General features: G+C 49.1%; 2 protein-coding genes across 2 annotated transcripts in view; both read left to right on the top strand.

Moving 5' to 3' along the window:
- Nucleotides 1-75: 75 nt before the first annotated feature.
- LOC104622901 (cytochrome P450 4B1) lies at nucleotides 76-3,219 on the top strand (the record flags this gene model as incomplete). Its single annotated transcript, XM_010289822.1, has 5 exons — nucleotides 76-266; nucleotides 842-975; nucleotides 1,611-1,675; nucleotides 2,210-2,292; nucleotides 3,051-3,219. Coding segments are annotated over 5 exons (642 nt in total), but the record flags the coding sequence as incomplete, so codon positions are not given.
- Nucleotides 3,220-13,804: 10,585 nt separating this feature from the next.
- LOC104622900 (cytochrome P450 4B1-like) overlaps nucleotides 13,805-18,419 on the top strand; it is a 9,287-nt gene continuing 4,672 nt past the window's right edge. The window contains 6 exon segments of the mRNA XM_010289820.1: nucleotides 13,805-13,897; nucleotides 15,564-15,639; nucleotides 15,642-15,799; nucleotides 16,665-16,806; nucleotides 17,508-17,552; nucleotides 18,236-18,363. Of these exon segments, the coding sequence (XP_010288122.1) occupies nucleotides 13,805-13,897; nucleotides 15,564-15,639; nucleotides 15,642-15,799; nucleotides 16,665-16,806; nucleotides 17,508-17,552; nucleotides 18,236-18,363 (642 nt within the window).

Genomic DNA, 18,419 nt, shown 5'->3' with positions numbered 1-18,419 from the left:
TATTTATCTGGGCCACTATAATAAAATTTTTTTTTTATATATATATATACACTGAAAGTGTCTCTGATCTGTTAGGATGAGAACGGAGCTGGATTGTCTGATGAGGACCTGCGTGCCGAGGTGGACACTTTCATGTTTGAGGGCCATGATACGACGGCCAGCGGGATCTCCTGGCTCTTGTACTGCCTGGCATCACACCCTGAGCACCAGGCACGGTGCCGGGAAGAAATCCAGGGGATCCTGGGGGACCGGGAGACGCTTCAGTGGTAAGGTTGCACATTTCCTCACCTGGTAACTTCTTTTGTCATCACCAGTATTTCTAAGTGAGCAATGTCTTCAAGGCTTGAAAGCTGGGGTGCTGAAGGACTGATTTGTAAGGTTGCTGCATGCACGGACACTTCGTAGGATGGAGCAGATACTGCATCTTTCAGATAAATCTGCCTCCCTGCCCTGAAGGGCTTCAGGGCTCCTATTGCCAGGGCAGACACGAGAAAAAACCATCCCAGACCAGGAGGACATGCTGGATGCTGTGCCAAGACCTGCGCCATCAGCAGTGCCCTTTGCTCTCTCCTGTTTTCTTGCCACAGGACGTTATAGTTGCGGCTTTTCACCTTTCACTGTCACTTTGCACTTGAGCTTGTTCAGAGGTTGTCAAAGTTGTTCAGAGGTGTCTTGGAGTCCCCAGCTTGCAGCAGCCCGTGGTTGGACGTTGTGGGTCCCTCCGTACACCCCACCTGTTGCAAGGGGATCTGCCCAGGGGCCTGATGGCCGTGGGGCAAGGGGCCTCCTGGCACAGTGCAGCAAGGGGAGCGTGCGGCTCAGCCTGCCTCTGTCCCGGCAGGGAGGACCTGGGCAAGATGACTTACAGCACCATGTGCATCAGGGAGAGCCTTCGCCTTTACCCGCCAGTGCCCGGCGTGTCCCGGCAGCTCAGCAAACCCATCACCTTCCCCGATGGACGCACCTTGCCAGAAGGTCTGTAAATCCCATTCCCCTTCACAAAATCGTGCTCTTGGACGTCTCGCTGCCTGCTGCAGAGCAAAGGTGACAGCCCTGCCCCTGTGAACTGGTCTTCACCAGCACAGATGTTCAGATAGGACTGGGCAGATGTTGGCATCCCGTTGACAGGCTGAGGTCTGGGCTGTAGAGCGGCAACCCCATGCCATCCTTCCTGCCACCACCACTATAGGGCAGCTGTGCTCGTGCCCAAAGCCCTTTCTCTTCCTGCCCAAGCACGAGCCCATGGTTCACCCATTTTGGCAAACTGCAGGTGCGGGGGCATGGGGACCAGTCCCATCCTGACCTGCAGCATGGGAATTGCCCTGTGCTGCTGCTTTCCTTCTCTGATTTAGTACACAAGCAGGCAGTGTCGGTGGGGGGATGCTGCACCTATGGTGCCGGTGCCTTCCTCATTTCCACTGTTTGCTGCTTACAACTAAACAAATAGAAAATGTTTCATTTTCTCTGAAGCCAATGAGAAAACCCTCAACCCTTCCAGTTGACAGATAAAACCATGAGGATTTAAGACAGACCTTTGTGTGAGCAGGCTGCAACTGCTCCTTTAGTTTCTTTGTCACTGAGCCCTTTTCTCCTTCTCGATTGCTTTACAGGGAGCATCGCTGCTATAAGCATTTATCTCATTCACAGAAACCCTGCGGTATGGAAAGACCCTTTGGTAAGTTTTCTTTTGCCCTTCTAATAATTTTTCCCTTTTATGCTGTGCCTGTTCGAATGCCCTCTTCATCTGTTAGAGGGAGAACAGAGCCCCACCTTGCTGCTGAGCATATCTGGCCATGGGAATCACCCTGGGCCATGACCACCTTGCATTAGTCTTGGCCAGCTGCGGCACAGGGTGGTCAGACAGCAGCATTAGGGCTGGGTGCTGCCCAAACAGTAAGACGAAGTGCTCCAAAGAGCCTGTGGTATTAACAGGCAAAAGGATGATTTTTTGTTCAGCCTACAGGTGGAGAATCGAACACTGGCTCCACAGGTTTCATCATACCTATGTCTGGTTTGTCTTGGCAACACCATTGCAAGGCTCAGTGGAAGGCAAGGGAGCCCGGTGTATGAGTTGCTGTCCACCTCAAAATGAATTCTCTCTCCAGTGGGGTTGTTCAGGAATTATGGGGTGTCACGTTTCTGAAGATACCGGTCAGTACTGTGTTCCTTAAATAATTGCTTTTTCTTGCTGCGTATTCTTCATTTCCAGGTGTTTGACCCGTTGCGGTTTTCCCCGGAGAACATCTCTGGCAGACACTCTCATGCCTTTCTGCCTTTTTCTGCTGGAATGAGGTAAAGTGTATTGAATGCTGAAGGAGTAGTGGGGAGAGAAAACATGCATCCCTGGAAACTGCTCAGCCCGAGAAGTGTGTGCTGCTGTTATAATTGCTATCGGGGAAGCACTCGCAGAGCGCTTTCAGAGGCTGCTGCCTGAAATCCTGCCCCTGCAGCCTTGAATGGTTCACGAGCATATAACAAGTGTTTGTGCCACAGAGGGGTTCTGACACCAGCAGGCAAAACGGGAAGGAAACATTGCCAGACCCCTCTTGGGGGTGGGGAACGGGATACCAAAGCTGCTGAGCATCCTGCTGGCATCTGGAGCCTCCAGCATGCTGGGCTCACCTGCTTGCCTCTTCTCCTTGATGCAAAGACCCCATCCCACTCCCTCATCCTTTGATTCCCCCTTGTCACCTCCTCCCAATCCTTCCCTTCGCCCTGTGCTCCCCCCAACAAGGCACGTGCATTGCAGACCCTCCTGCTAGGATACCCACCACCACGGCTCTGCTGGGCTCTTCTTTGGCTTCCCCATCTCCCCTCCCTCTCTGTGCTCGTGGAACACACATCCAGGAGCCCCTCTCCGCCGACGCTGCTCCGGATTTCCCCTGCTCAGCCCATGCCCCTGCTTTTGCCACCCAAAACACTGCCTGGGGCCCCCAGAGCTGCAGAGGGGAGGGTTGTCTGCTGGTGTGAGAGGGCTGGGATCCAGCTGCGGCGGCTTATCTGCGCCCAGCACTGAGACGGGGTGGCTGAGCTGCTGTGTTTTACCCCAGGAACTGCATCGGGCAGCAGTTCGCCATGAACGAGATGAAGGTGGCCTTGGCCCTGACCCTGCTCCGCTTTGAGCTCTCACCTGATCCCACCAAGCCTCCCTGCAAAATACCTCAGATCATTCTTCGCTCCAAGAACGGGATTCACCTGAATCTAAAGAAAATCCACTGATGCTGGAAAACGTCCTGCTTTTGCCAGAGGGAGGGACCAAGCAGGTGACGGGACAATGTTTCTCTGGGGCGAAAGGTGCAGGGCAGGATTTGGAAGTAAGGATTCCTGATTTATATGCTTATTCCATCAGTGGAAAGCCCTTTTTTGAAAAAGGCTTTTCAAAAAGCTACCTGGGTCCAGGTAGCCTAGGACTCAGAGCAGCCAGGCATGGCCATGCCTCTTTGCTGACTCTGCCATCACCCCACCACAGAGCCCAGCCGAAGCTGCCGTGAGGGTTGTCCTCCCACCGCAAGGGGCCTGGGAACATCTGCAGGTCCCACCAGCTTCTCCCTCACCAAATCCTGCCTTCTCCCTCATGTCCTGGACAAATCCATGACCATTCCCAGCCCTGCTCCATCATCAGCACCTTCCTCAGTGCCTAGAGGTCAGCCCTCTCCTCCTGCAGCAGGGACAGCCTGCGGCAGACCTCTGTCTCTCTTCTCGCACTCAATGTGTCATTCTGTTTTGCTGAAAGCACTGATTCCTGTTTGGACTCTGAAATTCTGCCTAGATGGCAAAATATTAATTAATGTTAATTAAATTAATTAAAAATATTAATGCAATTTGTGTTAATAAACCAATAATTATTCCTGTAACAGCAGCTGCATCGTTTTTTATTGCTGATGCTTGCCCGATTCGTCACAAATACAGCATAAAATCCCGTTAGAAATGGGAAATGGAGAGGAAATCCATGAGCAGCAAGAGACAACCCTGAGGGTGTCCAGCCAGGCCCCTGCTCATGGCCGCAGCCAACGCAGCATCTTCCATGGGCAACCCCTTAACAGGGATCCAATGCACAATCTTCACTTAAAACTGCAAGGGAGGAGTTCTGATATTTAGAAAGGGTGGGGTTTTTTTTGTGGTTTTTTTTTTTTTCCTAAGATGATAAATTTATGAGAGTTGTGTGCTCGAGCTACACTGGAAGACACTAGTGAGCTGTCCTCTGCCTCTGCAGGAGTTATTATTGGGGTAGAAAGTGTCAAACTGGGAAATCCCAAAAGCTGCTGTTGCAATTAGCATCGCAGTGACATCGACTGCTGCTCCAGCATCGTGAGCAGGCTGCTGTGCAGTAAGACAGCAGCTGACTTCGTACAGCTCTCATCTGCAGAGATAAGGCAGATACATAGAAGGCAGTGGGGGAAACAGGAGGCCCTTTTTGTGAGATACATTATCAACACCGTGAGCGCAGTCACTGGTGAGGCCCATTAATGGAAGGTTATATCAAGTATAAGATTTTGTCCAATTTTAATTTTAAATACACAAAGGGAGCTCATAATAAATAATGGAGATAATACAAATAATTTGTGTCATCTCTGAGCATATTACCAGCCCACTGCCAATGTCACACCAAAGGCGTCCTCAGAACATCTGTAATTGAGAAGCTGCAAAAACCAGGCCAGTATATTGTGCAAACAGGGTTGCCTGTGCACCTCCTCTACCTCCTCTAACCACAGCTGTATCCACAGCTACCGCCAAGCCCCCCAAACCCCTCCTGTGTCCTCCCCACTTACCTCTGTGCCAGCACATCCAGCCACCATCGAGGAAACCTGCCTGCCGTGGGGTGCTGGCCTAGCCAAGCGGCCTCAAGAAGATACATCCATCAGCCAGCATCACCTCCGATCCCTGTCCCTCATGGTGCTGCAGGCTCCCAAGCCACAAATTAATCCCTGCTATAAGCAAAACCTCCAGGTTGCCCTGAAGCAACTGCTATGATTCAGTAACATCCCCTTTCAGAAGAAATGGTAAAAGAAGGAAATCACTTGCGTACACGGGTAACGCGAAGGACACGACAGCATCATCCAGCTTCACCCTGAATTCAGTTAGTTACAACTTTGTTAAGCCTGAGTACGCAAAAAAATACGAAAAGATTCCCAGCCTGCCATGGCTTTGCATCCATAGCTTGCGAGGAAAAAAACCTGGGTCGCTCCATATCCTGGAATACGTTAAAGGAAAGCAATGATTCGTCTCTTCCTGATGAGGCTCTGGTGCTGGGGGAAAGCAGGAAAGCCACTAGTGACATGGCAAGCAATAAGCTGATAAAAGCCAGCTTCTTCAGTTATGTTCAGTCATATTTCACGGTCATTGGGTAAAAGCTGCAAACCCACCTCACCTCGGTTACCAAGCCAGGGCTGTTACAGCTACGGCAGCTGAGGAGCTACATATTTGGGGTGATGGCAATATTCCCATGCAAACGCAGTCATCCTTGGACGTTGAACAGACCCAGCGTGGTGGAGCTTAGCACAACAGAGCCGCACAGAGACCCATCACTGCGACAGCAGGAGTGCTGTGGATGAAGCACACGTGGAAATGGCTGCGTACCAAAGCACTAGAAGCCAAGATTGCAAAAATGGCATGTACTGATGACCAAGGACGCAAGTGACAGCAGCAAAACTGGTGAACGCTGAGGAAAGCGTTTACACCAAGGCAGGTGGCACCCGTGCCAAGAAGACCACAGTGCAGATGACTCACCAGCAGAAGACCTGTGCTGTGACCGTAGGAGGACGGAGCAAGGCTGCACCACCTTGTACCTGCCATTCCTCTCCTGGCCTTTAAGGGATTGTAACCCCTTAGCTTACCATTGCAAGTGAGACCTGAGCCACAGGTTACCGCCTGGTGAGCTGAGACCGCCTGGGTCTGAGTACAGACCCTCTGGGGACGACAACGTGCCAACCAAGCCCCTTTCCCCTCCCCTCCTGTGCTGAGACCTGAAGCAGTTTGTGATCAGACCAGAGACTGAATGAAGGAAACTGGCCGCAAATGGAGGCGACCCTGGGCTGTGACCCACCAGAAACTCCTTTCCTCCTTATGCCCACAGAAAACGTACCCACGGGAACTGTTTTGCAGGGCCATGGAAATGCATAGAGGTTCCACCAGTGGGAACGGGAGCAAATTACAAGTGCAATTTAAAATTCACGGTTAGAATTTGCAAAGTGCAAACGATTTAAAGCTAAAGAAAGTCTTAGCGGCATCAGCTATCTGGATTCAGCACCTAAGTCTGATGTGCAGGACCATGCAGAGCACAAGCTAACTAGGAGAGAGGACAAGCTTTCGCTGTTATCATCACCTTGTGAAAGCAGCAGGGAGAGCGTCTGCCAGACCAGGCACTTCATGCATTCTCGGCACCAGGACCCATCAGCAGTGCTGGAAGCATCCCCCAGCCTCGTCCCTCCTGCTCGCACCTTCACGAGTCCGTCCTACTTATTGAGAGCACTACGTGTGCCTGGAAAGGCTTTGCAGGAAAACCTACTAATTTTTAGGCAAAAGATTTGAAAATCTGTGATATCGAATTGATAATTTAAAAAAAAATAAGAAAACCATTAATAATAAATAAATAAATAAATAAAAAATTTTAAAAAATAAAGCTTACAGCAACTTCTCATGGAAGAGCATGAATGGAGCTTATGAAAGTGGGGAGCTCAGGGGCCAGCCTGAGCCATTGGGGTTACCCCAATTCCCCTAGCTGGTCCGGGTGGGTTAGCAGGGATTTCAGAATATGGCAGATTATTTTATGCCAAAAAAGCACATGAAAAAACAAGCATCAGGCCAGACTTCAGTCTAACCCAGACTCAAAAGCAGAAGAGATTCAAAATGCAATTTCTGTTTTCAAACATCTTGTTCCTTTGAAAAACCAGGACTTTTCAGAGGTAAAGTCTCCCAGGAAGAAAAATATTTACTGAATAAAAAATCAGAAGCTTGTTAAACCCCACATTATAATCTGAATGATGATTCTACTCCCTTTCTTTGTAATGGATTCCACCAAAAGAACAAATCTGAACTTATAGTGAGAAAGATAATTTAAGCTTCTATGTAAAGGCAGTCCTTGTCAGATGGCAGCTCAATCAGCATGCAGGCTTAGCAGTTGCTCTCACTTATATACATAAGGATCAGAACTCTAGAAAGTAAAATAAAAATAAGATTTGTCAGTAAATGTGCTTTTCCATGTGCTTTTTCATCTCTATTTCCTACCCTTCAGCAATGTTGGCTTTCCACCTATGCCAGGAAAACTGAATCCCAGTTCAACTTATTTTCACTTCCGAGTTAATCCAATTCCTTTCGGCCTGAACCAGCTCCTGTCAAAGCAGCGGGGACGTCGGCACGACGGTGCAGCGCCCACGTTGCAGGGGATGCTCGCTGCGGCTACAGCCCGGGCGACCGCCCGCACGCTCCAGCTGCCCGTTCCCTCTTCGGATGTGAAGCGCAGCAGCTCTCGAGTTATAATCAGAGCTATCCCTGCAATGGACAGAGTATACTTATTAAAACGTAAAATGTTACAGAACTCTGAGAAGCTGCAAGTACTCTGGAGGGCAGTATTAGGATTCAAAATTCTCTTGATAAATTGAAAAAAGTGAACAGGACGTGAATCCGCAAGCGCAGGCACAAAGCGCAAGAGCAGGCACAGCCGTTGCACAAAACCAAGCGGGGAAATGACTGATAGGCAGCAATCTCTCCAAAAGGTATTTTGTAGATATAGAGGCTCACAAAGGGAATGCGAATCAATAATATCCTGCTGTTGTAATCAAAGCAAACATCATACTTGGATACATAAAAATACAAATATTTCTCAAAAATTTTTCACTTGCATCTCCTTTCACTGGGTGAAATGTGACAAGTGTCCTTCAACCTTGTTTGGAGATTTAAGTGTAAAGGCAACTGCATTTACTCCAAAATGTACCTTGCCTACATATTCTAAAGTGTAAAACGAAAAAAAATTTAATCAAAATAGCTGAAGTCACTAGAAGCAAATGATATGCTTCTCTATATTGGATTAAATTTTCTTTTAAAGATAAGATCTGAAAAAAAAAAAACATCTAAAACAGAGTGGATGAACCTTGGTATGGAAATGTGAAAGATTAAAGCAAGAGCATCTGATGAGCAAGGGCACAAGGCTGAAATCATGGTGTACCCACCAAAAGAGAGTAGGTAAAAGGGGATCAAGGGAAACTAGGGAACCTAGGGAAACTAGGCATAACAGTTGCCATGTAAATTAATGGCAGCTCCTAAACTGCATTTAGGTAGATACAGATTACATAGCATAAAGCACTCCCTAAGGTTTCTTAAGAGCTGACGTAGGTTGCCTGGGGAATCCGCATTTTCAGAGGTTTTAAGAGCAGGTCACCATTTTTGCTGCATAATCCAAAAGCCCAAAGGTGGCCATGCGTTGGGTGTAAGGCTACAGCAGGGTACCTCTGGTCTGGTTTTTGGGAGCAGACTGAATCAAGGGTAGAGGAAAGGTTGCACTGCTGCTTTCCCAACTGGATCATCCAACACATGAATGTTCCTGGCCCTGGGATGGAAAAGCCAGGCTGCTCCCACCTTCACCCTGCTCAATCATTGTCCCCCCCCATGACTTTTAGGATTCACTAAAAATCTGCCTCTTCGTATCTGAAGAGGAAAAGTGCTCTCCAGCTTTCCCATCCTGTGCTCCTGGCTTCTTGGCACAGGAAGGGAGCGGAGCCCAGGTCCCCCTGCAGTCACGTACCCAAACCCAACATCAGATCTGCGCACAAAGCTCTCCTTGGTGCTAACACCCTCCGCGGCCGGGAGCTAGAGTCACACTCTCCTAAATAACGCCACGCATGGCAGCCCAGCTCCCAGTCGCCACGAGCCACGTGGGCCAGCACGGCGCGCCAGGCCAGCCAGCCTGCGTCCCACATCCCGCATCCCGTATCCTGCATCCTGCATCTCACATCCTGCATCATCCCACGTCCCGCATCTTGCATCCCATATCTCATATCCTGCATCCCGCATCCTGCATCACCCCCACATCCTGCATAACACATCTTCCATGGCTGCTCTGCTTTTGAACTGGAGAGGTGGGCTGAGGCTGCAACAAGGGCTGCTGAGGCAACTGTGTCCCAGTGCCAGAGCAAGCCAATCTTTCCAGAATGTAATTTCTGAGACCACCTTTCCCCTCCTAGATATTAGAGACATGGTAGTAATCAGAAGACCTAGTCACATGGGGTGTATAACCAAGAGCAATAAAGACAGTCAGGGAGGTTCTTTAATCCTTCCCTACTTTCTGCAGAAAGGGTAATTGCAAAGATGATGAACTGACCTTGGGCTGCCTGAATCAGACCTTCAGATAACTAATTTAATAAGAAATTGTGAGCAGGGCTATGCGGGGTGCAACAGGATAAGTCTTTGTTTCGGTTAAAGAGAGCTTGGATTTTTCTCGTTGCTGCAGCTTGGTCTTTCAGTGACGGCAGAGCGAAGACGCAATCTACTCACACAACGCTTCCTTTCCCCACAGAGATTGTCGTAATAGCTGTGCAGCCACACGTGAAGGGTACCCGTCCACCGCGGGCTGGTGGTGGTACTTCCTCGCGCGCTGCCAAGCACGACGGGAGCAGCAGAACCAGCGGCGAGAGCAGCTTGCTCGCACCTCTGGGGGACGCGGTCCCTGCACAGGACCCACGCCGCTCTCCAGGCAAACCCATTAGCACATGGTACCAGCAATTTCCGTCTAAAGCCCGCTGGGATTTTATACTGGAAGCAGCCTCTAAATTAAATAAGTATTGCAACATATTTGTAAGACAGCTGTATTAAATGCTTCCAGATATAAATTCATCCTCGAGACATGTGTGGTCAGATGGGATCCAGGCAGCTCGCATTACTCTGCAACACTTGCTGGGCGCTTGCTGTGATTTCCCCATATATCATGCCTTTGGAAGCCTGAAATGTTATTATTTTTTTTGGCATCACAGCTACATTTCATCTGTCAGCACTAAGTACTGCAGGAACACACAGGGACAGATGGGCCTGGACTCTTCTTCCTATCTGAGTAAACACAGGCGCGCTGAGGAAAGCAGCTGCTGCAAGGTCACGCTCTGGGGCAAAGTACCCATTTGCCACCTACATTTCACCTGCTCAGTAAACCGCTTCTCCTGCAACGAATGCCAACAGAATGAGTGAAGTCAGCGAGGAAGATCCTCTCCTCCTTCTGTTTAGGTGTCTAAATTAAGTGGAGAAATTTCCAAGTCCCTGAAAGCAACTTCCACCGCCGGAGGTGTCCACGGTTGTACAGGATGGGAATTCTTCGGTGCAACTGTTAACATTTATGGCACGACCTGTCGCGGCATACACTGCCATCATGTGGACATCCACAGCATCGACCCAACCGTGCAGGGGCTCTGCAAATACTTCATGACCTTCTAAGTGTCCTTTGACACCCAACTGTAGTTTTGCCAGCCTTAGATGTCCCGAAGGTCAAGCCAATACTCTGTTCACCCTGCAAACTTCTCCAGACCATTCTGGCCATCAGCAGACTCTTGCATATGCTTCTTCATGCCGAGACCTTCTTTTGGAGGCTCCTTATTTCAGTTGGGATGCCAGGGAGCAACAGGGCTATAGGTTCTCCTCGTGCTAAACAGACTGTTTCTGACTTTGTCCCAATCCCTCACGATGACAAAACTAGTGCTGTCCCCTTTCACTTCTCTCCACTCATGGCTCTGTAGCCACTTCACTTTCTCTTTTGAACTCCCGCAGTTTCTTCCCCTGCAAAAACCCCTGAGTTATCATCCCCAGGCTGTGCTAAAGAGTATCAGACCAAACTTTCATAGTCCCTCTTGCCATGAAATCTCTGAAATATAAGAAAGACGTTTCTCTCCCCACTAGTGAAACAGAAAATGCAGAGGCTGGAGGCTGGATTAAGCACCCAGTTTTGCTGTCACCCAAGCTCAGAGTCTTGTTCCAAATCCCCATAAATGTGGGTTTAGCCACTCTGTCCCCTATGTCCTCTCCCTATCAGCTCAATGCTTGACATCTTTCTTGACCTTCAAGACAACCCATATCCCCTTGCCTCCATGCTCAACAGTTGTTACTGGTTATTAAATAACTATAAGGGAGCTAAATGGGTAAACATCCACCCTGCTCAGTAACCCATGGTCAAACCCATTGTCCAGGGACTTTGTCACCAATGAGAGTTTCTGTGTTGTTATAAAAGTTTCACCGAATGCCGTGCCAGTGATTTCACTAGCCTGGCCCCTCCACCTCTGGTCTTGGGGAATTTCTGAGTTATTTTGTAGGTGATTGGTGACAGGTGCTGGCTAGATCCAGATCAGATGGTCTCTAATTGGGTAGGTGCCACAGGACACCCCAAAACAGCTCCACAGGTGCTAACCAAAGCCTCAACCTCCATCTCTCCCTGTGTTCCTTATGTGAACCTTGTAAGGCACCCAACTACACGACATTGCTGGAGCATGTTGCACGTCTTCACTCAAGGGATCCACAATAGCAATCCCATCTTCCAATGTCCTCAGTTCCATGGACCTCCCCTTCTCCTCCCTGCCATCCATAGTCAAGGACAAGGCCAGACAAGAAGCTAGTTGCTCATGGGCTGTTTCCTAGAGAGGAGGTCTCTGAAAGAAGCTAAAGGCCATTTTAGAGATGGTTGAGAGGAAAAAAAGCCTGGGGGAGGGACAGCTTTGGACCAGAGGCCATGATGCATTGCAGATGGGGCATGGGGTCTCTGGTAGCATCCACCACGGGAACATAACTTCAAGGTTAATCCCAAGTATCCTGGCAGACCAGTCCAAACCCTCTCTGTGACCTGATCTGATAACAAGATAAAGCACAGGGTAACATCACTGTCGTCACACCCTTTGCCTGCTCAATCTGTTCAGGTCAGCCCCACATTTTCAAGGCAGCTTGGAAAGCCATAGATCTGTCTCAGGCAGCCCAAAAGTGACTCCTTGTGCTGCATGTTCATCCTTCTCCATCTCCTCAGGTAGGCAATAAGGCTCAGCAGGAGCCTCCCAAACAACTGCAACCCACATGCTTCCCAGCCACCTGGCCAACCAGCCAGCTGGCCAACCAGCCTGCACTGCCTCCTCTCCTCATGGGAAGCCTATTAATCACGGTATGGCAGGAGAGGGGGCAGATCACAAGAAGAGCTAGAGGTACTAGATATGTCTCCTACACCTTCCATGGCTGTGAAATCCCTTGAGTCAGGTGCTCCTGCTCAGGAGCATGAAGTTGTCACAGCAGATTGTGTCCCTCTTGCCCTGGCTGCAGCCAAAGCCTTTCCCAAGAAATGCCTAACGTGACAGACTGCAACCTTCTGCCCCCTGAAGAGCAACCTTTACCTCTCCTCTGAACTTTCACACAGATCCAGCTGACTTGGCACACACTTAGTCTCATGAAGATGGCCAAGTGTGTGAAAAGCTAACGCTATTCAGTGCCTGTCAGGCAAGACAAGAAGAATCAGTATGTTCTTTGAATTTTAAAATTGTTGATGGATGTGGCTGTAATGACTTACCAAGTTCTGGCCCAAAGGATGCAGCGTGTCAGCGATGGTGATGGGGAGAAAGCAGGATGACAATCAGAGCATGTAACTCTTCCTTCCTCTTCTTCTCAGTCTGAAGAACAAGAGGCACCATCTTAAATAGGTTACAGGGGTTCAGTTCAGGGGACAGTCATGCTGAGGAGCTGAAGAAATGTGCTCATGCAGCCAAAGTACCTGAGTCTGAGGAGAGATAAGAGATTTTCAGCTGTTGTCATCAGCTTTTTGCAATACTTCTTCCTGCCATGCTAACAAAAGCCCAGTGCCATGCAGACAGCTGTAGTGTTGACTGGGTCACCTTATCCTAGCTGAGGAACTTATGCAATCATTATTTCTAGAGAAATGCCGAAGAAACTTGTTGTTATAGACAACACTGGCAGGCTAGAAAAAGGGTATTTGTAGCCCAGGAACAGACTAAAAGTAGTCATAAAGTTGATGCCTTTCAAGAGCAAAGTGTGTTTCTAGAGCAGACTTCTACTACCAGCATGCAGAAGCAATGAACAGAACCTCTCCCCAGCCCAAACTTCAGCAGGTATCTGGATATGCATGGTAGGAGCTGGCTGTTAGCTAGCTGACATGCCCAGTGCCTTTTGTGCCATGGGTACCCGCAATGGCGGGTGTCTCAATGTCAGCATTCTCATCTCATCTTATGTGGAAATGTCCAGGTCACCAACCTCAGGATGCAAACCCAGAAGTGAGTGAGGAGCTCCAGAAACATTGTCACTGATGGAGCTGGAGGTCATTGTTAGCAGCTGCCATTTCCAACACATTGTGCCCGAGCGTTTGCAAAATTTCTTATCACCACCTGAGAACTAGGTGATGTACATGACAGACACCACATACCACACTAGCTAACCTTAGCAGGGGTATCAATGTTCAACCAGAAAATCCACAGATGAACTTCCAAGAGGAGACAGCAGCAGTGGGGTGCAGTGTCAAACATCCCTCTCAGGGATGCAAAGGTGGAGCCACCTGAACCCTCCAGGTCCCTCTGTGAACCGTTCAGCTGCAAGGTTGAGTCTTTGTACAGCACTCGGCATCCTCTAGCTGCATGGCAGAGAGGACAAATCCTCTCCCTTGCAAGGACCCACAGGTGATATTGCAGTGCCTGTGTCGGAAAGAGGGTCAGGCTGAGTCTCCCTGCTCTGTGTGCTAGTGCACCGGCCCATAAAGAGAAAAATACTTCAAGAACATTCTTGGAGGAGTGCCGTGCACCACACCTAAGCATTTCTGCAGTCTGTTGATTTTTCTCTCAAAGAGCGCAGGATGAGTCCGCAGCTGGGCACCTTCCCGTGCTACACCCAAACGGGCACACACCGTGCCCTCAGCCTGTTCGCAATGAGCAACTTACCACAGTGGGTGAGCAACGTACCTACAAACCCTCGCCTGAGTTAGTAACAGCCAGACATTTTAAATCTCCCTGAGACTGAAATACAAACGGTACCATCTGTACCTACAGCTTCGACTTTGCGATCATCAATTAACAAATAAGCCACAAGCCAGCTGAGGGAAAAGTTAGTCATTTCACTAACTTTCAGACATTTTTGTGGAGTCAAGTAATCCCCTGACAGTGGGTCTTGTAAGATTTTTTCATATATTCTTTCTGTCTAAAAAGTTTAAATATTTTTATTGGGCCTGTGCAGATTCACTTCAGCCAGTGATCTCCACATCTCTGTCATTATAGAAAGAATACATCTGGACAATGAATACCAGATAAAATAGTAGTTTTTTCAGTAAAATCACTCTACTAGCAGAAAACATGGGTTTCAGTTGGCCGTGGCATAATATAGACTAAAAACTAAAGGAAAGTGTCCAAACATCAGAAGACTCTCCTCTCAGAGATGTGTTAAATTGAAGAGAAACACCCACAAAACTCAGCAGCCCCTACGTAGTAGCAGGTCAGACTGCCAGGTTCAGCAGCTAATGACTCATTTGATCCTCTTAATACCCCAACACCCAAGTGGGAAATTATTTCAGCCCATCTGAAGATCCTCCTCTTTGCAATGTGCCTGGAGGTCCCCCTACAGCCCAAGTCCTCCACCAAACATGCAATTCCTTCCAAGCCATTCCAGGCTTCTGTTCCTATGGGATGTGAGCCCAGGTAACCAGCAGGATCTGCTCAGGGATTGCTAGAAGGTGTCCTACCTGGGGCCCAACTAAGCACTGTGCTGGAGAGGTAAATGTGGTGATGCAGAGCCTTCTTTGGAAGATGGTTTGATGTCGTGTAGACAGGGGAAGGAGGACTCACCAGAATTGCAGAGGAAACATGACCTTACCATGACGTCTCCCTAACGGGTTAGGCATGCACTCAATCTTGCTGCAGCTCATTTTACTGCTCTGTTGCTCTTCCTCTCCTTGTCTTATCTATTGACCATGGTAATTCTTCTGGGCAGCAGTTTTGTCTCCCGACTTGTCTATGGCAGGACCTCTTGAAGAACAGGACAACAGTCCCTTGTGTGCTGATCGGGTCATGTCCGTTCTCTCGGTTATACGGACACGTGTAGTGCCTCACGGTGCTGTGTGATGTTGCAGTCCCTCAGAGCACTGTTTTTACAGCTGGAGGCAGATGGATCCGTCCGGCCCATGTGTTTGGCAGAGGTGGCCTCTTTGTTCCTCAGTTCACGCAAGCAGATGAGCAGCTTCCAGACCTGAATTTGGCCGAGGACAGCACAGAGCTCAACTAGAGCCTGAGCCTGGCTACCTCTTACCTCCTCCCTCCTACGGCTTCATCCACCTGGGCATGGATGACTTCGAGCACTTTCTCTTGCTGCAGGACTTCAGAGAAAGTCACAAATACATTCAGGTTGTTTGTTAACAAGCCACTTCCAGCCGCAGGTTGCTGGACACAGGTCGAAGGGTGAGCAGGAGCAGCAGGCAAGCTGCCAGCCAAGCTGACGCATTGCTGACCGTGATGTTCTGGCTGCTATAAATTGCTGCTGACCGTGCTTCACCAGGCTCAGCTCCAGCAGAGCAGAAGGGAGAGGGTTTTTACCTGCACCTAGCTCCCAGTCAGCTGCAGGCCTAGGAGGAGCAGGCAGGAGAAGGCAGTGCCAGGCAACCTGGATGCAGGGCCAACACGGTGTCTCTGCTGGACAACATAGCCAGCCTTCTACGGTGATTTTGCAGCTGTCTGTGGTGCTTGGTGTCATGTTCGTGCTGCCGAAGGTGGCCCAGTTCTACCACGAGAGGAAGAAACTCATCAAAGCTCTGTAGGCATTCCCTGATCCTCCAAAACACTGGCTCTATGGCCACAATCACCTGGTAAGGAGGGAGCTGGGCTCAGTCAGGGTGGGGTTGTCCCAACAACTGTGGAGCAGAGCAGTCAGGATGAGAGGAAGCTGTGGGTGGGGTGTGCATGTCCCCTGCTCGTGTCCCTTCCTACAGGAGAGGACCTCTGCACGGGGAGTGCCAAGACTTTTGCCTAGATATGAAACCTGCATCATTTTGGTAAAAACCAGAGCCACATTTTTTGCAGTTGTGTGCTTAAATATGCATTTGGACAATTTCTGTGACTTTCATTGAAGTTATTTAAGTATGAGCAAACATAAGATGTCTTTCTTCTGCATTAAATCTTCTACCAAGAGTCTCTTCCCCTACAGCCACATGGCCACAAAAGCAGTGCATTTTATTGCGGCCATTTTCATCCTTCTGTAGCGAAGATATTTTTGCTTTCACGTTGTATGACCAGTTCACACTGCTGAATTTAGAGACCAGGGGTGTAACAGCCTTGGTCCCCCTGGCCTGTTCATCAGGCACCCTGGCATTGCCCATACCAGCTGTAGCTCCTGAGTGCAACACCAAGCTGCTCCAAGCCCAGGCTGTCCTAACGCGGCTCGACTGCAGCCATGCACCAGCTAGGGACTTTCCATGGAGCTGCCTTGTGCTGCAGGGATGCAGCAGCTCAGGCACCTTTGCGCCCTGTGCACGGTCCCTTTGCCCTGCCCAGCATCGCCTCCAGCTGCAGGATGGAAAGTCCCCCATGGCAAGTCTGCCCACTTTCTTCTTCTTTCCCAGCAGAGGATGTCTTGTACGTGCTTTCAACGGAAGCGCAAGTTTAACCTCTGCTCTCCCTGGCACGTCCCTCTCTTTCTGCCTGAGTTCAGTCCCTGCTTAATTGTCATTGCAGATAACTACCGATAAAATATTAAATCAGATGGTGTCATGGGGAGAAGAATACCCCTATGCCTTTCCCAGATGGTTTGGACCAGTCCTGCCTTCTCTAATAATCCACCATCCTGAGTATGCCAAAAGCATACTTGGCCGAACGGGTAAGTGTCTACGTCTGGTTTTGGGAAGTCATGTCCTTGACACGTCCCTACTGAGAAAATCATGGGAACCTTGCCTGGAGTCATCCCTCCGCCAGCTTCCTTCACAGCTATTGCAATTCCTCCTTTGCTCCCCTTTGCAAACTCCCAACCCACCCCAAGTTTCATGGAGTAGTTTGTATTCTTATGCAAAACGGTGACCACATGCATGTTCCTCCTAGTCCACCATCTCCATTTTCATTGGTCTTACTGTCTTCTATGGCATCTACCACCACAGTATCTGTGTTTCCCAGTAAACCCAGTAAAGCGGGTGAGCTGGCATGGCAATGGCTTTCAAAAGACATCTCAAGTTTCCTCTGCTGTTTTCTGTAAGGCATGATCCCTGTGAGTGGTACACATATAGGCGTCTCCAGTAACTCACATCCATTGCTCTCAACTTTGAGACTTGCCATGGCCATTTCTGCTCCACACACAATTTTCATTATGCTTTTCTCTGGTTTTCTCAAGTCCACTAAGGTCATATTTGTAGACCACTTTTAAACTCTACCTCTAGTGTTAGAGTATTTTACATATTGAAATGAGACTAATTCTACATTCTGATTTAGAGGACAAAAATCTAATATAAATTTATCCTGAATTTTCTTTTATGTTATGTTGAATTGAGCAGCCATTCATATTGTTCTGGCATCTATTTTGTTTTACAGATCCTAAGCCAAATATACCCTACAAATTCTTAGTTCCCTGGATTGGTAAGTCATTCCCTTCCATTACCCCTTTCATCTGCATTGCACATTTCAGTGGCTTCTCTCTTATCTTCCTTTATTTTGCTCTCTTCCATTCTAAAACCAGAGCTTGCAAATGAGAGGGTTTGTTTGAGTGTGAGCATTAGTACCAGTGGTGCCCACCTAGTCATCGAGCACATCAGGTGGCTTTGCCTTGGATCACACACCTTGGCCTTCACAAAAGGACCTTCAGTTTGCTCAGGGACTGAATGCTACCGTGGATAGCCGGGGTGAGACACACCAAGGCCAGGGAAGTTCGTGGCTTGCACACAGCTTTGAGGTAGCCCTCCAGGGTTCTGCTAACAACTGTCAGCATAGGCTGCAAAGGGCACCCAAGTATTTCATTTAGGGCAGAAAAACCCATCTGAGAGAGCAAGTCCTTTGTCTCTGCCGTCAAGGCTTTGGTTTCAGGGTAGATTAAGCGTGTGGAGTCCATTGCAGTGAAGGACACGTGGGCATCCTTCTCCTCCATCCGAAGAGCACTGCTGTGAATGGCCTCAGAGAGGCTGTAGAAAAGGCTCCACCACCAACTCTTCTTCCCCCAGACCCTGCACATTAGCCTGCACTTGGCCAGAAGCAGTACTGAGGCTGTCAGAGCCGTGATCAGAGTCCGGAGGACCTGATTGCACCTTTGCTGACTGTGTCTGCAGGGCAGGGGCTGTTGATCTTGGATGGAACCAAATGTTTCCAGCATCGGAAGCTGCTCACCCCAGCCTTTCATTACGACGTGCTGAAATCTTACGTGGCTCTGATGTCAGACTCGGTCAAAGTGATGCTGGTAAGAATGATCTCTCCTGCTACTTTTACCTTGTGGCTGCGCACCAGCAAAAAAAA

Source organism: Phaethon lepturus, unplaced genomic scaffold (assembly GCF_000687285.1).
Source record: "Phaethon lepturus isolate BGI_N335 unplaced genomic scaffold, ASM68728v1 scaffold1796, whole genome shotgun sequence".
NCBI lineage: Eukaryota > Metazoa > Chordata > Aves > Phaethontiformes > Phaethontidae > Phaethon > Phaethon lepturus.
The sequence above is the reverse complement of the archived record's forward strand: the minus strand, read 5'-3'. Positions and strand labels throughout refer to the sequence as shown.